This window comes from Babylonia areolata, chromosome 2 (genome assembly GCF_041734735.1).
Source record: "Babylonia areolata isolate BAREFJ2019XMU chromosome 2, ASM4173473v1, whole genome shotgun sequence".
NCBI classification, from domain to species: Eukaryota; Metazoa; Mollusca; class Gastropoda; order Neogastropoda; family Buccinidae; genus Babylonia; species Babylonia areolata.
Genome location: NC_134877.1, coordinates 18,825,554 through 18,840,549, shown reverse-complemented (window position 1 = coordinate 18,840,549; position 14,996 = coordinate 18,825,554). Strand labels below are relative to the sequence as shown.

The 14,996-nt window shown below is 36.7% G+C and overlaps 1 protein-coding gene across 1 annotated transcript; it reads right to left on the bottom strand.

Annotated features, from left to right (window-relative positions):
* Nucleotides 1-205: 205 nt before the first annotated feature.
* LOC143298754 (protein disulfide-isomerase A4-like) lies at nucleotides 206-14,769 on the bottom strand. The gene is made up of 11 exons (XM_076611697.1): nucleotides 14,642-14,769; nucleotides 14,100-14,226; nucleotides 13,575-13,697; nucleotides 13,050-13,132; nucleotides 12,074-12,212; nucleotides 11,341-11,546; nucleotides 9,735-9,887; nucleotides 8,876-9,027; nucleotides 7,740-7,896; nucleotides 6,974-7,207; nucleotides 206-3,952 (listed from the first exon to the last, which is right to left on the bottom strand). Exons 1-11 carry the CDS (start codon nucleotides 14,763-14,765, stop codon nucleotides 3,540-3,542), a joined length of 1,911 nt encoding a protein of 636 aa, XP_076467812.1. The 5' UTR covers nucleotides 14,766-14,769; the 3' UTR covers nucleotides 206-3,539.
* Nucleotides 14,770-14,996: the final 227 nt, after the last annotated feature.

Sequence of the window (14,996 nt, the reverse complement as noted above, 5' to 3'; positions counted from 1 at the left end):
GATTCATGAGGAGTTCAGAGACAAAAATAATGGAATTTCCAGTCCTGTATGCAACTATTTTTATCAACTGCCAGCCACAAGTGTGAAAAACTTAGAATAGCTGCCTATGAATGTCATTTCTATTGCGCTACAGTGTTCAATGTGTGTCGGCAAATAAAAATCAAGCAACTCAAACACAATTCTCCATAAATCCAGCAAAACAAAATGTAAGTAAAATCATTTATTGCCAAATTAATAAAGATAAAGCAAAACACTTAATAACCAGCAGTAAGTATACATTAGTGTAAACAGAAAAATAACTCCCTTGATCCACACCAAAAACAACACAAAACTAATCAAACTGGACAATGTATAAAATATCAGCAAAAAATACCTGGTATTATTCATTCTAATAACTAAAATATCAGCAACAAATACCTGGTATAAATTATTATTAAGTTGATTTTCAATGATTTCAAACAATGCCCGATTCATTCAGACATTTTACCCCCAGATAAAACTATACATAAGTACAGTAAATTCCAGCACCAACAGATAACATCCAACATCAACAGAAACTGGCAGCAGTACACACACTACCAATTCAACTTTTCCCCTGTAAACACATCATTATAATATAACCTTTTTTTTTCTTTCGCAAAACAGTTTCTTGTAGTTGTACAGACAAAATATGATACATATTCAGATTTTCATGTCCGAAACAAAGACAGGAAAACACATTTCCTTTTCTCTTCATCCTTCAGTTCAAACCCTCCTCTCCCATTTGACAGGATATTGTGAGAAGTTACGAAAACAGGTTAAAGGTCCTATAGCCCTTTACAGCCATCAGGGAAGTGAATTCATATCCACTGTGTCTGGGACTCGGCATAAGGTGGCGCCAAATGCTCTCCCTCTGTCATTATTATCTTCCCTAAACCAAAGTCAGTTACCCACCCACACATGAGTGGGGTGAGGAAACTCAAAGAGTAAAACGCTTTTCCCCCAAGGACACAACACCATGCTGAAACAGGACCTTGAACTATAATCACTAGTGAACACTGGATCAAAAGTCCAATGTCAAAACGATTCTGCTATGGTGACTGTATAGCCATAAGTTAAATCAACACACAGCATGGATGCTTCTAAGTACAGAATACAAATAAAACAGTCACATCCATTCTTTTAGTATATGATACACTACACAACCCAAAGCAGTTTGTTTGAAAAGAAAATACAAATTTGTATGTATAATATATGCTGTAATTTTTACAGCTAAAATATGCATTTATTGAGATTAGAAAAAAAAGCAGTAACTTTCATATTTTCAATGCCGTTTCAAAAAATTAGTTAACAAAGAACCCAACTTATCCGCTTAACAGCATTCATTACTATTCTTAACTTAATAGTTGATTCTTTTTTTTTCAGATGACAATATGCCAATCACATTGTGAAAAAACCTGAACTCAGCAGTCAGGTCAACATTTCATGCCACAGAAATGAGGAGAAAAATGAATGATATAAATATATATATATACTCAGATTCACAGAATGAGTCACTGACATAACATGTTCAAAATTTCAGTCAGATATTTTACAAACAGGTAGAAAAATTCTGGCTCACTTCAAAATTTAATATAATTCAACAGGTATTTCACACGAGGCAGAAAACCCTCGCACACTTTTGAATTTCAGAGAGATATTTTTCAAAAGCCAGAAAAAGCCTGGCTTTCTTCAATTTCAACCTGGCATTTTATAGCAGTATGAAAAAACATGGCCCATTTTTTAAAATTCAATAAAAATTTCAGACAGGCATTTTACAAGATTCAGAAAAAATCCTGGCTCACTTTTAAATCTATTTCAATTTCAGTTCAGCATCATAAGAGGCAGAAAAAAACCAAGCTCACTGTTTCAATAAAGAATGTGTGTTCCCAGAATAATGTAATTCTGAAACAATATCAGTAAGATATTTTACCTGATGTATACTTTTGGTCTTTACGTAATCAATAAATATACACATAAGACTTCTACAACTTGGGATCTTTGGCAATTTCTGGATACAACTGCAAAATGATTACAGAATTTTTTTAAGATGGGATTCTGCAGAATACTTGTAACAAACCAAAACAGAAAAAAAAAAGCAATCTCACATTTTAAATTTTGCTCCATCATAAATCTTGGATGAATGAAGGGTAATATCACAATCTCATTCTTTACAGTTTCTTTACTCAAATAAATGTTGAAATAACCAAAATAATTGTCTATTTATAGTGATCTCCACAACAAATATTTGGTCCTTTAACCATAATGGTATCTAGAGATGAAATGTAAGCATGACATTCACAGCACCGAGTCCTTTAAAAAAAAAAAAGAAGAAAAAAAAAAGGCTTTCAAATTCATCCAATTTCTTTTACCTATTCTCCTAACATGTTCCTTCTTTTCTTTTCAGCTTATTGGCTTTTGGTACGGGAAGAAAAGGGTATCAAAAGCAGTCGCAGATTATAACAAATTTGGATTTACCTTCAAGATCAAGCACTATGGTTTGTATGTAAAATGGCACAGCAGTGGGCAGTTATTTTCCTTTCTGAGTGCCTTTCTCAGGATTATCCTCGAAACTATGTGAACATCAGCAAGTCTGCGGTCAATGGACACAACATGGTAACATGGAATACGAGTCAACAACAAAATTGGGTGTGTCAATGTTATTTGGCACAACATCCAAATGAAAGGAAAATGATATAACCAGAAATAGCACACAATGATAACATTACACAAATGAACAGCATAACAATAACATCATCCAAAGTTAACAATACAATGACAAAAAATACCTTATGGACCATATGCCACACACGTACTCACACCATCAACTTACAATTCAGATTCACAAAACTGTGCTGCTGTACTTGTTGCCACTTGATTTTCTATTCTTTTCAAAAACATTTTCCTTGCCATCTATTTTCAGTGTTAGTGTTCTCAGAATCTGTGGATATCAAAGCAGCTTCAACATATGCAAGAATCTTTTTGTTTTTTTTCACATTCATGTTGACTGGTAATACTGGGTTTCATGCAATCAAACAATTTATCAGAACTGACTTGTTTGCATGAGTGTCTGTGTCTGTGTTGAGTTATGAAAACCTGTGCAGCTGTCAAAATATATTCAAGATAATCTAGAAGATGAATATAACATAACTATTTCACACCAAAGGCTGCAAACCAGATCACATCTGTGGTTTACAATCTATATGCAATAAAAGACCAAGACATTTCAAACAATGTGTCCTTCCAAACTGGAACTGTGTTTTTTCCCTTGAATTTCCCTGGAAAAAAGTCAACTTCGGGAATGATACTTTTCTGTTTTCAGACACCAGGGTTCCTTTTTGAAATATAAGCAGTTCTTCTCAAATATAATATTTTGTTTAAAGAAAAAACTATCCTTTTTTTTTACCCACTTGTGTCAACTACATTAGTCTGTGAAATCTAAAAACAACTTTGCATACAGCTGATATGAAAAAAACAAAACAAAAAAGAACAACACTCAACATTCACACACGAAAACATGATTACAACTCATCCTTCGCAGAACCCAGTGAAACAGTCGCCTTCTGTTTTATAAACTTGACAAAATCCTTCAGTTCCCGACCACCTTCATATTTGATGGGATTGCCTTTGTTGTTGGCTGGGGCGAAATAGATGGTGGGAAACCCCTCAACAGTATACTCATCTGGGACATCATTTGCAGTGGCATCCATTTTGGTGATGACTAAGTCCTTGGCAGACTTGAACTTCTTGGCCAGCTCTTTGTAGACGGGCTCCAGCTTCTTGCAGTGGCCACACCATGGGGCGTAGAGCTCCACCAGCACGTCTTTCTTGACATCATTCACAATCTTCTCAAATGTCTTCCCCACCACTACCTTTACTGGCCCTTTCTGCTTCTTGGGCACTGCCTGCGATTTGATGTGAGGCACAAGTTTGCCTGCAAAAAATTACAAGAGACAGAAACTGGTGAACTGCAAGTATTAGTCGTATGCTCAAAGTAAGCGGTGGTTCACTCTCTTGTGTTCAATGCCCAAACAAATAGTCTTTAACTCTTTTACTGCAATAGGCGACTTTAGTTGATGAGACAGTTCACCACCATTGGCAACTTTAGTCAACATCAAAGGATCCTAACTGTTAAAAGGACCATGTGTCACACTGTAACAAAGCCTGACAGCTATAGCCAGTTTCCTGCACAACGGAACAATGAATAACCTTTGTTCCCTGACCAAGTTTTAAGTGAACAAGTCCACTGTGCTGTTGTGAATGAGAGCATCAGTCTAAAATATTTGGCGCTGGAAAGTGTTTTTCACACAGAAACTTCCTATCAAAGAATTAAATAGCAACAGGGTCTAGTAGTTCTGCGCTGTCTATTCTTGATTTATCATCATCAAACTACTTTTCTGCCATTACCATAATGAAATCAGAAAGAGATTCAACACTTGTAAATGTCCACTGGTCTTTTCTGATAAAGTCTGAGCATAAACTAAATAATTTGGGGTGACCTGCTAGCAATTTTTCAACTGAACTATCAAGACATTGTTATTTTAATTTCAAAATGTTATTTTCATTTAATGATCCTGACCAAAGAGAAACAATCCACAATCCAGCAATTATAAAATCAACATTCATCACACTAAATGCAAACAGGACTTTGATCTAAAACAATTACTGTGGTAATTTTTTTGAGATGCAAGTTGCTATGTGTCAAAAACTGACAAAATCTTCAACATCATTACTTTGTTTTGTTTTTAAAATATCCCAGATTTACTTCTGGATTTGTTTTGGGGTATCAACTTACTGATACAGCACAGCCACCCATTACCCACCCAATCCTCCTATGAATGAACATCATGTAACTGCCAAATATACATGAAGGAATTACATTACAAATATGACACTGAATAACATATAATCCCCCCCCCCCCCCCCCCCCCCCACTTGCTTCTGTTAAAAATGGATTCCTGACTAAAGTTTACTACAATCCCTAATACTAAGAAGTATGTGCGTGTATGTATATACATACATGTGTATGTGATATGTGCAGAAGAGAGAAGAGTAACTTTTTTCCTTATTATATATTAATAATCAGCCTAAATGAGGAAAGGGGGTCAATCATACCTATAATAAATGAATATACTATGAGCAGGGTGTATAATTAACCCCTCGGCTGCCTATATGATGAGATAACTTGTCATCGCAAGCATGTACACTTCGCTGCCACGAGATAATTCATCAAAATATTCTGACTTTTCTTGGTTTGCATTCAGTTCGTTGACAAAAATACTGGTAGCTTTAGCTAGGGTAATCTTTCTAGATTCTATTCACAGCTAGAAACACCATCTACGTCATGAGGCAGTCCTTTATTTGAATGTTTTGGTTGGGTTACTGTCGTAGTGTTTGCTTAGCTCCTTTCCTCAACAAAATGTCGGACTGATGCCATGCTCAAGACATGCGATCGTAGTGAACTTAATCAACCAAGATTGCTTTCTTTAGCTGATACTCAGAAAGAATTGAAGCGTAAATTTAAGGAGAAGACAGTGATGAACATTTATAGGATGATTTGATAGAAAATAAACGGAGCAATCAAGAGAGTGGCCAAGATAAGACTATCAGTGAGTGATGCCAGCTGTTCAGTTCTAGGAGACGACAGAAAGTGACCGAATTTTTAGTAGGACACAGTGTGAGCAATTTTCTTGGCACTCAACCAACGCGGTCTGATGAGAACTGGATAAAGTGACCATGTGAGAGAGGTGAAGAGAAGGGGGTTGGAGACTGAGGGGGCATGGCCTCACATCCATATTATCACCTGGAGAAGTCACAATGCATTGTGTAGCTATCTCTTTTTAATTTTTTTTTTATTGTGGTTGTTCTAGTATGATTTTGTGCACAGATATCCATTTGTCCAAAAAATATATTTTACTGCAAATTACCTAATGTTTGTAATGAACAAGTTGAAAATGTGACAAAAAACAAAACACTGATTTCAAAACAACAGCATGTCACTAAAAATACATATAAAATGGGAAAACGTCATGTGTTTGGTATTCTTTAATCATTTACCTTTCAGAAAATATATACTTTTATGGGTATTTCTCCAATAACAAAGAGCACAAATTATTTTGAAAATTTATACCCGTTTTTTTGTGAAAAAACCCTGGCAAATAGATTTCACTTGAATCTGATTTTCCTGGTAGCGAAAGGGTTAAGTACTGAAAGTATGTGAACGGAGGCTAAATATACCTATAATGAATGGATATACTTCATCAAGTGGGTGTATAAAAGTGTGAAAAGTGTGTGCAATTAGCTAACCAGAGAAGTATGCAAATAGTTCAACTAACAGTGAGGATTCTGCCAGAGCAAAACTTGGTAAAACTGAACATAGGCCGACTTTTCACCTGCAGTGTGTTCTGTACATGTACAATGCAGAGGCAGCCAGTCCCATGGTGGGCACTTCCCCACTACACAAACTACAGTTCACAAAAAGTTGAGAACCACGTAGGAACTTGCTCTGTATTCTTCTTGGGAGCATAGTACAATGATGCTGAATTTCCAACAAACAGAGTGCAAGCAGCCTATCTAATGAGCACCACTCATAACTTGAGGTGCCTTCTTACTCATGCACTTCCATTTTTTTTTAATGAAAATCCACTGCTTTCATTTATAAGCTGTTAAATAACAGTACATTTTTTGGCTGAAACATCAATTTTTCAAACACAAAAGCTGTTGACAATGTGTGAGAAAGCGTGGGAAGTCCCTCCTTTTTTTATAAAAAATATTTCCTTTATCAAAGGGAACGACTAATGTGTTCCTGAAATCACAAGCGAAAGCCCTCTATGCTTTCTATCAAAGTCAGTGAACTTGTGGGACTGCGAGAAAGTGTGGGCTAACAGGTCCTTACCATTTGGTGGTTTGTACTCCGGAGATTTTGAAATTAACCTCAACCTTGCAGCTTCCTTACCTTTTATAAACTGATCCAAAAACTCTCTGATGTGGTCAGCATCAAACTCCTCCATAGCCTCCATGGGGTACTTTTTACCGTTGGCAATGATACCAATGTTCATCTCCTCGGCAGAATCCTCCAGACCAAAATCTTTCAGTAAATGCTCATTGTTTTCATCGTTGGCCACAGCAAACCGGATCCCCTTATAGTCTTTGGCAATCTCTGCTATTTTGTTCCTCCACATCTGGGTAGCTGTAACATGGAAAACAAGATGTTTAAAAAATATATGTTTGAACCATCAGTTATGATTAAATAAAAAGTAAAAATATAATCAAAAAGCATAGAAGGAACAAACAAAACACTGACACCATAACAATATAAGACTTGTGGATATGATATAGATGGAATATTCCCTCCTTTAAAACAGGCCTATTCCTACTGTTTCTACAACCCTTATATGTGTATTTTACTAAAGTGGCATTCTTTTCTACAGTGTTTCCTTCTATGTTCTGTGGTAACATTCTTTTCCACATTAAAGTTTATTTCTACAGTGATGTATGCCTACTCTTCTCCAAACTCACAAAATTGCTGGGTACTTGAATATCAAAATTACCCCTACTTTCTGAATTACCCTGGTGACCTACCTATTATCTATATTTTTTTCTTTTTTCTTTCTTGAATTAAAATAAAAATGCAGAATACACAAAGATAAATGCTGCAAACTCGTACTCTCTTTCAGGTTAACAGTTACAAAGAAAAAGTAACTCATAACAACGCCCCTCACCTTCCCTGTGGTCAAAGCTCCAATCAACAGTGTAGAAGACGATGCACAGAGGGCTCACATCCGAGTAACGCTGGTTCACTTTCCCATCATAGGCACCCACCAGTGGGAACTGGTGATCCAGGATGAACTGGGTGATCTCGTCAGACTTGGTGTCTTCCTGCAACAATGGGTCACAAACGTTTAACTGGACCCCCCTTTTATTCCCCATTACCGATTAACAAACAAAAAAAAAAAAGAAAAAAAAAAGAAAAAAAAAAGAAAAGAAATATGAACAAAAAAGTGAAAGAAAAAAAGACAACAACAGCAACAATTAACTTGATTAAGCGACAGACAAGCCTGATAACAATACAAAGCAATCATGTTGATATGGTGTGTGTATTATTACACTGCACAATAAACATAATTTAAAAGAAACCTGTTTTGAGTCTATTCTGTCAAAGCATTGATTTATCGTTATTCCATTCCACATTAAATTTGAAAATGAGTGTTTATTTTTGCATTGTGTAACTCTATTATGAAATCAAGTGTTTAAATCATTTTTGGAAAATATCATTTTGAGGATGTATTCCACCTTACATCTGCAGACATAAATTTTCACTCATCTTATAAAACTGAATATATCATCAATATACATTCATCAGTTCCAAAAACTGAATATTTTGTGAGATGTGGCCATAACATATATTTTCGGACCCCTGTTAGAATCTGCACTAGTAGGTCACGGTTAAGTATGTGTAGCTAAAATATATTCTTGCATATTTCAAAGAACACCTTTTCCAGAACAAACCAAACACTTCCTGTACATATAGAATACCATAAGAAATACTCAAATGAATCACTTGCATCATTATACCAAAAACATTTAACAGGACTCATATTCATGCATACAAATTATAGTAGCCAAACTTGTGTAAGAACAGGCTCCAAGCTTAATTTCAAGCAAACATTTCGCAGATGCAATGAATAAACATGGTTCCACACACAGACACAAACCCACAATTATGCACGGAATTCAGAAGGAAAAAACATAAAAGCTTGCAGATGTAAAACTGATCAACTCACTCAAATAAAATCTGGAACAGCAGTCAGCCATCACAAACATGTCACTATAATATACAAGTACAACATGCCCCCACCTTGAGGTCCATAACATGCCACTTGGGTTCAAACTTGGTGTAGTATCGCTCAGCATTCAGCACCAGAACAGACTTGGGGTTGGCTTTGTACAGTTTAAACAAAGCTGGGTCCGTTGTGTAGCCAACTGTGTAGTCCTCCCTCTTCTCTTGCACTATGGAAAATAACACAACATTTTATCAATTTTCTCCATTTTTTTGTATAACACATCCTAAAACATTCTTTCTCAAATTTGGACCTCAGCAGATTTTCAATTTTCTTCAGATGGAACTGACAAACATAGTGCAGAACTCAAAATTATTAACCTGAGTATGGGTGACAAAGAAACTGGGAAGTTGCCAAGTGATTATCCACAAGATGTTGGTGGAATCGACTTGTGAATCTTCTCTCACAGTGACTTCTAGTTAAAAACAATGGAATTATCAGGAGCACTGAAAACAAACAGGATCTTATTCTGCTGATGTCTTCTAGCTGCAACTTAACAAGCCTGTAACTTTCTCAGAATGTGTGATGGTGGAAAATGGACAGAACTAGTCCTACACACACATTCAAATTTTTTAAAATGTTTTTCGTAATGCAAATGAATGAAAATCTCACTATGGGTATAAACCAAGATCAGTATTGTATTTCCAAAGATATCCCTCATTACTCTCATTGTAGAAATCTCTGATGTACCAAGCACACAAACACAAAGAGTACTTGACCAAGCATCACGTGTATGTGTGTGTGTGTGGTTTTTGCTTTTGTGTGCTCAAGCAGCTGCACACAAGCCTGCCTGGGCATTGTCTGAATCTGCATAGATGTTGCCTCAAGTGTGCACATGCACCACCCATATAATGCTGGAATGTTTTTGTTTCTTACAAGCATCCTGGTATGTTCTATAGTGAGGATCCAAGTCGCTTTCAAAGAAGGCCAGGACAGAAACATCATCTTCCTGCAGGTAATACTTCAGTGCCTCTTTATCCACGGGCTTTGCTGGTTCCCCTCGCTGTTTGTTCATGTACTCCACAATTCCTGCAAACATCAATGACACAAGACTATTCAGTCACATAAGAATAGTATCAGTACATTTATATAGTGCTTTCAGCTTCTCAAAACGCTTTATAATAACATCTTGGTCAGACAAAAAGCACAAAATAACATACACACGCATTCACAAACATGTGTCAAAAAAATAGAATGTGAACATTACTGTGTTGTTAAAGCCAATGGCTTTTCATGGAATGATCTTTTGTTTCGTTAGTTTTGCTATACAGCACCAAAAAATAATGTACAAGTATGTATGCAATCAGTAAACATGGGGGATGGTGAATTGTGGAGGAAATAGTTCAAGTAATCATTAATATTTAAGTGTAACTTGTTCAACCCTACAAATGTTTTGGTTTTTACATAAGTGTGCAGCTTGGTTAGTAAGTAGTCAACATTACACATTTCACAAAAAACACCCAAAAATACATACGTTTATAAACTTTGGCACATTTTTACCTGATTTCCTTACCTAACATACTGCTGAGGTTTAGTTCTGATTGATGATAAATGCCTGGCTCGTGTAACTTTTCTCTGTTAATGCAATCTCACGTAGAAAAAAATCAAAAGAAGGTAAGAGCAGAAGCCGTGTTAAATTTAAAAACAAACCAACCAACAGCCACGCACATACAGTGACTAACATCTTTGAAAAATTCCACAACAGAAACTGGACCAGAACAAATTTCAAATGATAAAACCTGACAATAATTTTCAATGTCCAAACATGCCTGATCAGGACTGTTCATTTTATAACAGTTTTGCATAACCATTCCAAATCAAGAACCACAGATTCAGAAGTGTTCTGAAATGATTTTGGCATTGCAATGACTTCATAAGCTAATAACAGCATAGTCACTTCAGGATTCTCTTTTGTCAAAAGCAACCAGTCAAGGCAGATTTCTGTTCTCCAACCATGTGAATGACAAGCCTAGTTTGACTGTCTGCATTATAAGTTTATATTCAGATCTCAGACATTCCAAGTAAACACTTCAAGTGTTTACTTCACAACCACAAAATGTGCAAGCCATAACCAATTTCTGCACACTTAATTATGAATCTTGAAATAACTTCTTTTTTGTGTGTCTGATTATTTTAGCTGCCTTTACAAATGGGCTCTGTGATGAAATGTAAGGGAGAAAACTCACTGCACTGAGTGACTTAAATATGAGTTACAAAAAACCTCTCAAGAAAAAAACACAAAAAAAGACATTTCTACACACACGCTCAAAAAATGTTCCCATAGCCTTTTACAACCTTTGGGGCAGTGAACTGAAGTCCAATCCTCTCCTCCTGCCATTTAAACCTTCCCAAACCTATGTCAAGTACCCATTTACACATGGGTGGAGTGAGGAAAATCGGAATAAAGTGCCTTTCCTAAAGACACAACACCATGCTGAAACAGGTCCTCAATCCCTATCACTGGTGGACACTGAATACTCACCATGCTGGTCGCGCTGTCCCTTGTACTCATAGGCTCGACCTCTGCGGAACACTTTCATGGTAGGGTAACCAGAGACACCATACTCAGCAGCAAGCCCTGACTCAACAGTGGCATCCACTTTGGCCAGAATGATGGGCTGTTCCCCCTGCTTCAGCATCTTGGCAGCTTTCTCATACTTTGGAGCAAGTTGTTTGCAATGTCCACACCTGCAAAAAAACAAAAAAACCCCAAAAAAACCCCATTTATGTGACTGAACATAATTCCATGCTCCCCCCCCACCCCCCACTAATTCCAGACTGTTGTCTCCCCCCCCTCCCCACTAATTCCAGACTGTTCTGTCTCCTCCATGAAAGTGAAACTGGTTTCATCAAACACATTTACTGCTAACCTACTACTACTATGCTGATTGATGCTGACGCCTCCCACGCAGGGAGCCTTCAACATTCACCATAAAAAGTTATGAATGCAAAAATGTCTGTGCATCAAGTACACCATAACAGACCAAGCATTTGCACAAACCACCACAAAAAGAAACACAAACGACCTGCAGAAGTTCAAGAAACACACTAGTCAATAAGAGGGAAGGCAGAATGGAAGTCGTGTACTCTAGCAAACTAAAAATTGGACTGGCAAATCCACATGATGACCACAGAAAGGCAGTTTGTTCCATACTACTGGGCCAAGATCGGGAGAAAGAGCAATTGCCAGAACTATCTGAAAATCAACCACTCACCAGGGAGCATAAAATTCCACCAGCATAAGTTCTTCCTGGTTGACAACATCAGTAAAATTCTCCTGTGTCAGCACCACCACGGCTTCTGGCTCAGGTGCCCAAGAGGGACTGGCTCGCGCCTTCATGAATGACACGATACCTGTCACAGGTGAGATCAATCAACCGCTTGCTTCTGAGACTGTATGTTTCACATGTTCACAATAACAATCTTGATAATTTAGCTCCTAACTGGATGGTCATGTGGCAAAGAGACAAAGCAGACCTCTCTTTAAATTGAACACAATAAGAGTAAGAAAAACAACCTAACAACTAACAACAAACAAACGAGAAAAAACCCCCAAAAAAACAGAACCCCCTCCACTCCCCAAAAATCATAACCTCACATATAACAACCCCCCCCCCCCCACCCCCCAAAAAAACCCAACAAGTTGAATAACAAAAAACAAAAACAAAAAAAGATGTATGCGAACAACACCCAAACACAAACCACATCAACAAGATATATATTGTGTGTAACTTCTGCTTATTTCCTAAATCATTTGAACAAAATGTGTTCAGAATCACACATCCACAAAAGAAAAAAAAATCCATTTTTTTCCTTTTTAAAATGTTTTAACCATCATGTAACAGGTAATTCACTTGCTAATACTGCACAGTCTGACTGACCGAAAACAGTTTTCATGACTTGCAATAGACACATTTTACATCTTGTCACTATTGTGACTGTCACAAATCTTATAAAAAGATGGGTGAAACACAAATGTACCTACCAAGCAAAAACACTTTCAACCTTACAACTAATCTTTGACCAATAAATAGAAGTCCGTATATCCTGTGACATACACAGACCTTAAAGTACTGTTGCACCTTCAAGAGGAAATTATACTTATAGTCAATGAATCAGGTACTGATTAAACAAAACAGATAACAGTCATCGCATATTAAAGAATACAAACAAAAAGAAGAGGTTACCTACCTGCCTGGACTCTGGGGCCATCATACTCATAGCCTTTACCCTTTTTGAAGAACTTCATTGTTGGATACCCAGAGACATCATTCCTGGAACATGAACGTAAAACATGATTCACTGACCCAGTGCAAATCAGCTATTGCATCTCTGTATGAATTTGTAAATAAGTCACAACTCATTTAACTACATCTGTTGTCTGATACTTTGTTGTCTAAAAAAAAAAGTGTAGAACTTTTCATACAGACCTCAAGCGCATATGGGGGTACCTCTCACGAAAAAAAAAGCAGACCTGCCTAAAAGCAATTTATCTATCACTAAAAAGAGAAATACAAAATCACAAGCACACTGTGTTCAAAAAGAAGAGAAGACAGCGAGAGAAAGAGAAAATATATTCACTGTTGTGCCAGTTCACTCTCCACTGTAGCATCCACTTTGGCCAATAACTAAGAAGAGAAATACAAAATCAGAAGCACGTTCACGTTGTGTTCAAAAGGAAGAGAAGACAGTGAGAGAAAGAGAAAGTATACTTACTGTTGTGCCAGTTCATTCTCCACTGTAGCATCCACTTTGGCCAAGAGCACCGGTGGATCTAACTGCTTCAACTCTTTAGCAGCAGCAGCATATTCCGGAGCCAGCTGTTTGCAGTGGCCACACCTATGCAAAAACAACAACAAAAAAACAACAAAAAACCACACCAAAAACAAAACATTATTTCATTAGTATCTATAAATTAAAAAAAAGAAAAAGACACTGCACAAAAAATCTCTGAAAAGTCATTTGTACACTGAAATAGGACTCCTCTAAACACAGTGAAAAAACTGATCTAAAAGACTGCAAAGTGTGTTTCACTTGCAGTAATTCTTATTCTCCCAGTTATTTCAGACACCACAAATCAGAGTGAAAGGTAAAAAGGCAATGTTCAAAAAGAGTACACACACACACACACATATATATATATATATATACACACACCATTCCAATAAAAAAAAAATTCACAAAATGATTGAAAGAATGTCCATATACATGCTCTTCATTAAGTGTGACACTACAACTTACCAGGGGGCATAAAATTCCACCAGTGCAGTGTCCGTGTTTGCAATGAAATCAGCAAAGTTGCTCTTATTCAAAATAAGGACACCATCTTCATCTTCTGAAGGGCCTGCAGACTCAGTTTCAGATTCATCTGAAATAAAAATTAGAGCTTTTGATTTCAGGTGACCTACTGGTTATATTTCAACTTCATAAATTTGTTTTTACAATGAGAAAAGTGTTCTTGCTTGTTTAAATTCTCACTAAATCACTTTGATAAGTCAGCCAGCCATCACAAAACAAACTGATAACGCAAAAGCTCATGAAAATAGATTGCATGCCTATATTATTTATGCCTTATTAGGCAGAACAGTGATTTTAACTGTGGTGAATTCAAACAACAGTGCCATTCGTTATCAAATTGATGTTCGACGTGTAACAGAAGAATCAGTTATCTTTTACATGACATGTTTCAAGGGCCTGTGGATAGACCACATGAAAATGAAATGCACACTTGCGCTTTTGTCTTTCGTTTGCAAAACAGCCTTGTTTCTCGCCCGATTTATTACCTGCACTCTCTTCTTCACATGAAATATTTACAGTCAGCAGAAAACATGCGAATATAAGCAATAAAACTTTTTTGGTATCCATTCTTCCTGGCGTCTGCAACTTTCCATCGAAGACCAAACACATGTATCCAAATAACATTCTACGGAACTGTTCACGCACGGCGATATAGTTCAGCAACCATACATATTGTATTTATTTAATTTTGCAAGAAGCGTTTTATTGATGTTGCTTATGATTATAGAATATATTTTCCGTAAATTAAGCGAGAAAACTATGTTTGTGACAAAATATAACTCATGGGAGTCAACGAAAACCTGGGTGCGCAAGAATATACAAAATAAAAATATCTACCAA

Bases quoted from the DNA above. Each gene is read 5' to 3' on its own strand.
- LOC143298754 (XM_076611697.1), bottom strand. From the start codon at position 14,765: ATGTGTTTGGTCTTCGATGGAAAGTTGCAGACGCCAGGAAGAATGGAT. The intron at 9,888-11,340 runs GTGAGTATTCAG...TGATGTTTGCAG, and splicing joins GGGACAGCGCGACCAGCATG to GAATTGTGGAGTACATGAAC. The intron at 3,953-6,973 runs GTAAGGAAGCTG...AATTTTTTGCAG, and splicing joins TTTGGATCAGTTTATAAAAG to GCAAACTTGTGCCTCACATC.